This window comes from Lineus longissimus, chromosome 14, assembly GCF_910592395.1.
Source record: "Lineus longissimus chromosome 14, tnLinLong1.2, whole genome shotgun sequence".
NCBI classification, from domain to species: Eukaryota; Metazoa; Nemertea; class Pilidiophora; order Heteronemertea; family Lineidae; genus Lineus; species Lineus longissimus.
Window position 1 is genome coordinate 5631988 of NC_088321.1, and position 6863 is coordinate 5638850.

The 6863-nt window shown below is 46.0% G+C and overlaps 1 protein-coding gene across 3 annotated transcripts; it reads left to right on the top strand.

The window, feature by feature from the left end:
* The first annotated feature begins 1622 nt into the window (after positions 1–1622).
* Positions 1623–5980, top strand: LOC135498872 (uncharacterized). 3 transcript variants are annotated; one of them, XR_010449164.1, is made up of 4 exons: positions 1623–1671; positions 2340–2643; positions 2842–3807; positions 5862–5980. XR_010449164.1 is itself a non-coding variant. In XM_064789371.1 (4 exons), exons 2-4 carry the CDS (start codon positions 2416–2418, stop codon positions 5908–5910), a joined length of 942 nt encoding a protein of 313 aa, XP_064645441.1. In that variant the 5' UTR covers positions 1623–1671; positions 2340–2415; the 3' UTR covers positions 5911–5980. The 3 variants fall into 3 exon arrangements, 2 of the variants coding, with proteins under 2 accessions (XP_064645441.1, XP_064645442.1); XM_064789371.1 differs by having other exon boundaries at positions 2842–3506; XM_064789372.1 differs by lacking the exon at positions 5862–5980 and having other exon boundaries at positions 2842–2958; positions 3634–3848.
* Positions 5981–6863: the final 883 nt, after the last annotated feature.

Here is a 6863-nt window from a genome sequence, read left to right on the forward strand (position 1 = left end):
AAAAGACTTGAAGAGAAGTTGAAGGTATACGACCAAGCTGTAGGTGGAAGTGGTGCACGGATGAAAGTTTTGGATCAAAAAGATGTGGCAATTGCAATCGTTACCCCACTTATGCATTGTGTGCATGAGCACATTAAACATACAGGGGAGTTGGCATTCATTGATGCTTCGGGTAATATGGATAGGCAGGGATGCCGTATTTTCCTGATATTGACTCATAGCTCTGCTGGAGGAGTTCTGCTAGGTGTCTTGGTCACAACCAGTGAGAGTACGGAAACTGTGACCCATGCATTAGAGATGCACAAATCACTGCTGGACGATAGATCATACTTTGGTAGAGGAGCAAGCTTGGGTCCAGAAGTGTTCATGACTGACGATAGTGCCTCAGAAAGACAGGCGCTGCATAATGTTTATCCTGAGGCAAATCTTCTTCTCTGTGTTTTCCACATTCTCCAAGTGTTCTGGCGCTTTCTGTGGGACTCAAAAAACAGTGTAATGAAAGAACACAGACCTCCTTTTCTCTCCCTGCTGAAGAGGCTGGTATATGCAGATAGTGTTGAAACTCTTGACACTGAATATGCAGAGGCTGCTCAAAATGAGACGCTGCCGATGTATGATAATGTTGCCAAGCATCTAGAGGACATACATGCTCGCCGAACCTATTGGGCACTCTGCCACGGCTTGTGGTATTCGACTCGATGACTCGACGACGCGATGGCTCGATGACGCGATCGTTGCTATGGATTTTGCTAAAATACGGAATCCCATGATCCTGGTCTCCGGGCTACCGCTGCAACAGCAGAGGTTTTAGCTCGGCCTTCCCATACCCAGCTACGGTATGTAGAAGGATGTGCCCCCCCCCCCCCCCAGCCATGGCCACTGAAGATTGGTCCCCGCGATTGATTTTGATATTTAAAGGACTCGCGGAAGTTTCATAGCATGCAAAATGACCGGAGATTTAATTGACAAACAAGCTTCTAGTGGCCAATGTCAGATGTCATGTGGTAGTCTGTCAACAATCGGAATTTCGCATATGTGCAGTTTTTTAGACTCTGTCACTCAGTCCCTCTTCCGCCCCTTGACATCTGCCCCCCCCCCCCCCCCAATACATCAGCCCCTATACATGCTTTCCGAAATTGGTGGCTTGCATTGGAACTAACTTTTTCCCCCTTGTCCGTCATTAAAGGCATCCAAGTGTGTTGGTCAACCATGACTATCTCCTTTGTCCCTCCACCGCAGGCCTAGTTTCCCCTTATGACATCACTATTTCGGACACTCAGCGCCCCATTTCTGGAAAGGTGTATAGGACATTTAATATTGCCGTGCTGAACGGATATCCAGAGCCAACCTTGTCTCCAGGAACTCGCGTGTCATTTTAACATTGGAATTTCTGCTCGTAAAGAACCTGGGTAGGAGGTTGATCTGAACCAGCTATATTTAGGTGTATTCAGCTGTATTGACGGTAAGCTTGCATAGCAACATGGCGCATGGTTTTATCAAAAATGCGAACTTGTAGGAAACGAAAAATGGTCGGATTAGATACGGTGACACCATAAGCGTCTTCTATTGTCGAGCGTAGTATAAATTGAGCTCCCGGGCCAAGGAGAGACCACTTCGTATTTCGCTTTCGTCGCACTCGGACCGGGCTTTATTCCTTTGGTATTCTTCGGTGTAAGTAGAATTTCTGCCGCTTTTGTGCTCTCGATTTCCTTGTCCGTATTTCGGCTACGCCTACTGTGTAGTCTCCGCTTTGTGGCCTGCGTGCTCTGGCCTCTACTATGCTTCTGTGCTTTCGGATCTTGCTTCTCTTGGATTTGGTGTTCGTCTTTTCCCGTATTTCTCGTTTATGTCTATGTTTTATATGTTCTGTTTGTCTCTGCTTAAATTGTTGGTCCGTGGGTATCAACAAGCCCGTAGGGGTGCAATGTGTAAAGCTTAAATTGTTGGTCCGTGGGTATCAACAAGCCCGTAGGGGTGCAATGTGTAAAGCTTAAATTGTTGGTCCGTGGGTACCAGCGAGCCCGTAGGGGTGCAATGTGTAAGCTTGAGTTGTTGGTCCGTTGGTATCAACGGGCCTGTTGGGGTACGCTGTGTAAAGCTCAAATTGTAGTTCCGTAGGTATCGGCAGGCCCGTGGGGGTGCAGTGTGGCTTGCATAGTTGTTGCCCATGGGGGTGCCATGTATGGAAGTATAGTTCGTGGATGCTCTATCGGCGCGTGGGGTATAAACGTGTCAAAGTTTGTGTCAAGCCATATGCGGCTCCAGTATAGCAGAGTGCGGTTGTTGAGTGCTCAAATATCAGGGGTTTGTTTTGTAAGGTATTATTTCTTGTGTTGCAGATGGTTCAGCCGACTACCCTAAAGAAAAAGCATTCCCTGGTGGGGAAAAGTTTGCTGCCGCTGTTCGCACGGTTCAATGGTAGCCCTGATGAGCCCAGAGAGTTGGCTAGGATGGACAAGGATCAACCTTTTGGAGAATCTGGATTCCGATGGTATCGCCACAGCCTTCAAGAAACTCACCGGAGAAAACATCGGAGACGTCCTTGCCGCCCTCGGCAAACAAAGTGGAGCTGGAGTGGCTTTATTGCACCATGCAATTGTGCTAGCGAACGAAATCGGCCAGCCAGTAGGGCAGCCCCTTAGGGTAAGTCAATAGCTTCAGTCCTATCGGTTGTGCGGTTAAAGTGGGTGATTATCTGTCGGCTATGTTCATGGTCTCTGGAAATGGTTATGTGAGCATGTGGTATAAGATGCGGCTGGTGTGCTCTGGGTGGTATGATTTCGGATGGGTAGAATGTTATGTTTCGGTGCTTGTGTTATAACAATGGTTTTGCTATTTCAGGACCCGCCCATCACTCCACCGGGTGTTTCGGATGATGTAAGTGAGCCACCGAGGAAGGTGCAGAGGATAGCGTGCCAGGCGACCGTAGCTGATCCAGTGCAGAAGGCAAAGGCGAAGGTGAGGTCCTTGGCATTACATGAAGAGCCCAATGAGTCGTTGATGTTGCTGTACCTGGAGGATTTAGCGGCGGCTGCTACTTCTGTTTCGCATAAGGACATGGAGTTGTTCGACGATTTATATCGTCAGGCAAGGCGTTACCAAGGAAAGGTGGACATGGCTAATGTTATCTTGACGGTGTTGGGTGGTGGTACGGGTGAGCTTATCACCAAGGCCATTAGTAAGTCGCTAAAAAAGGTAGTCGAACCGAAGCCGATTGAAACCGTGAAACCTGAAGAGAGCCCAAACCCAAGCCCGTCCATTCAACATAGGTCACCTTTAACGGATTTGTATAGCCAGGTTGCTGCGGTTGCATCTTTGCAGCAGATGATGAATCCGCTCTTTGATTCCTATAGGGGTGGGGCGTCAAGAGGTGCCCGGCGCGGCAGGGGTAGGGGAACGGATTCCTCTCCTCCAAATAATTATCAATGTTATTTTTGTAACTCACCAGATCATTTTTATCGTGATTGCGATAAAATGAAAGAGGCATCGAAGATGGCAAAAACGAAGTAGGTCCCCTCCCGGAGCATTCTGCTCTAGTGGAGATTTACATCTTCACGTGGGTGGGGGGCCGGGCTTCGCGTCCGTCGGATTTGTCTGCTGCGACTTTTAAAGCTACTGCTCTCTTTGTTTTAGGGTATGGACATTTTGGGTTACGAAATCCAGGATTGGTAATTCCAGATTCCGTTTGATCCGCAGAGAGCAGTAGCATCCAAGCATCTGTCGCCGCAGTGGACAACTCTGGATGGGCGTGAACCTCGGCTTTCCACCCACCAATGCCCGGATTTTGAAAGCGTTATAAATGACGGTGTATGTTTTGATTTGAACGAGCTGCCACTACGAAACCCTGATCATTTTGTAGCAGGTCAAGTTCATCAAAATTTAGATCAATGGCGGGAAGTCATTGGCCATGTTTCTGATACTTGTCCTGTTTCTAGCCAAGTATTATCATGGCTAACAGACGGTGTTAATGTGGATGATTTTTTCAGGCCATTTAAGGGCAACTTTAAAGGTGAATCGTTTGACTCGGATACCCCGCCTTCTCGATACTACCCGAATTCCAACAGTTGTCTGCAGTTTGGGGAGTTTATAGCCTCGGAGCTTCAGCAGCGTGTTAAAACGGGGGCAATGGAATTAGTTGGTCGGGTGGGCGAGTGTCAATTACCATCCATCATCATGCCGCTTACTGTCGAGCCTACAAAACCACGGCTTTGCATAGACAACCGATACTTAAATTTATGGATTAAGGATTCTCCGTTTCAATTGGAAACGCTTAAACATGTTTATAGGCTAGTTGATGAAAATGCGAGAATGGTCTCAACGGATGAGAAATCCGGGTATGATCATGTTCTCCTGTCCCCTTCCAGTTCATCTTACTTTGGCGTACAGTTTGGGGGTTGGGTTTTCCGCTGTAGATCTTTGCCGTTCGGGTGGAAGTCTTCCGCTTATATCTATCAAATGGTTGGGATGGTTGCAACAACGTATTTGCGCACATTTGGCATTCGCAATGCTCAGTATATCGATGATAGATTAGCCGTAGAGGCAGTGTTCTCTACTTCTAACGTAAAGCATCTTCCAATAGAGGTAATTGCTTATGCTTTGTTGCAGCTATTAACGAGATTGGGTTACACATTTGCAATTCACAAGTGTAAGCTCGACTTTGGGACGTATCTCAAATATTTGGGGTTTATGGTTGATTCAGCTAGATTAGCTTATATTCTCCCGGACTATAAGAAAGTTAGCTTTGGGGCTTTGCGTGATTATATCCTGTCGTGCCAGCAGATCAATATCAAAACGTTGCAAAGATTTTCAGGCAAATGTGTGTCAATGTTGTTGGCAGTTCCAGCAGCTGCTCTCTACACTAGAGAAGTAAATGCGGCAATATCAATGGGCCTAAAAAATAGTAGGGATGTTCAAGTTTCTGGCAAGTTACGCGCTGAAATAGAACATTGGAGATTTTTAGATTCGTGGGGTGGTTGTTTGAAGTGGCGTCGGGAGTCACATAAGCAGATTGTTCTCGCAACAGATGCATCGCTTTTCAAATACGGGGCGGTGGTCACAGAGGGTGAGCATGCGGGTTTGAGCTTTTCTGATTTCTGGGACAAGGATGATAAGCGGCCAATAATTTTAAAAGAAGCTGATGCTTTGTTAAAATCGTTGCAATCCATGCAGCCTGATTTGGTTGGCAAAAGAGTGGATATCTTGACAATTAATAAGCCGCTCATCTTTGCATGGAAAAACCAAGGTTCAAAATCTTCTCCTTTGAATGATTTGTTGAAGCTCATATTTCAATTCGTCTTTCAAAATAGTATAGATTTGAGGCTTTTCTATGTGCCATCTAAGCTCAACCCTGCAGATGCTCCATCTAGATCACTAAGTTCCGATGACATTACGCTCGCAGACGAGGTTTGGACCATTGTCCAAAAGGCATTTGGCCCGCACTCTGTTGATCTCATGGCGCTGGATTCCAACGCCATGTTGGATAATAATCGGTTGTCTCTGCGACATTTTACTCCTTCACCTTCGCCATTTTCATCTGGCATCAATGTTTTTGCTCAGAATGTGGCAAAGGAGGGCAACCCGTACGTTTTTCCACCAGATAATCTTGTATTATCTCTTTTGTCGTTCTTAGCTCAGCAAACAGTGTCTGCTTTGACTATGATTGTTTTGTTAACGCCGGAGGCTTCCATTGCTTTGCCAATCCTCCGTGCATACTCTATCTCTAAGATATGCTTGGGTCAAAAAGGTCAAAAAAGAGTTATTAAGATTCCTTCAAAGCTGGGATATAAGCTTGATGGTGATGGTTTAAAATACCCTTTAATTGCCTATAGGCTTTCTTTTAAAAAGGGTAATTAATTTTTCAGATGGCGAGTCGGCGGCGTCTTTTGTCGGGCATCGATTTGCAGGGCATAAACAATCGTTTGGATATCTTGGATGAGCGACACTTGAACTCCGAAATGGTTAAAAGGAAAACGAGTGGGCAGCTTAGTTTGGAGCATTTTTTCTCATTGTTGCCTTTTCATGTCAATATTCAGTCTTGTACTCCTCAACATCTAAGGCGGTATTTGGTTTGGAGGGATGTGGATGGCAAAACAAAAGTTCATGATGTAAAGTGTCTGTTTTTGGGAGACAAATCGTTATCAACATGTCTTTGCCCGACAAGATTAGCCCATGGTACTCTTATAACCATTGTTCAAAGATTATCAAAAATATTTGAGGAAGAAGGCAGGGGGAAGGAATGGTGTACGAAATCGGAAACCGGAAATCCCGCAAAATCAAATGTCATAAAGCTGTACTTGAAGCAAATTTCGGAAGAGCAGGCTAAGGCCCAGATAGTTCCAAAACAGGCCAAGCCGTTATTTCTCTCTAAATTGGAGAAAATCTCTTCTTACATAGATAACCAGTTGTCTAGGCCAGATATCACTTTGCGTCAGCGTTTCGTTTTGTTTCGAGACCAGGCGTTCTTTAAGTTACAATTTTTTGCGGGTGACAGGGTTTCCGATTTATCGGGCGCTCCTAGTCAATCGGTTAGATATCTTGCTGATAACACTGGCATGGCTGTTTCGCATACATATACGAAAGTCATAAGAGGAGATGGGAGGTGTAACACCTTTGTTATCAAGAGATGTGATAACGCGGCTCTATGCCCCGTAAGCGCACTGGAGCGCTACTCGGCTTGGGCCAAAAGCGCTGGGGTAGATCTTTCGCTAGGTTACCTCTTTAGGCTAGTAAGTGACTCGGGTAAGGTATTAGATCAATGTGTCTCATATGCAGTGATGTATTCCCGCTTGTTGGAGTATTTGACGACGCTCAATATCTACGAGGGGGAGACACCTCATAGTCTCAGGTCGGGTTGTGCCATAACG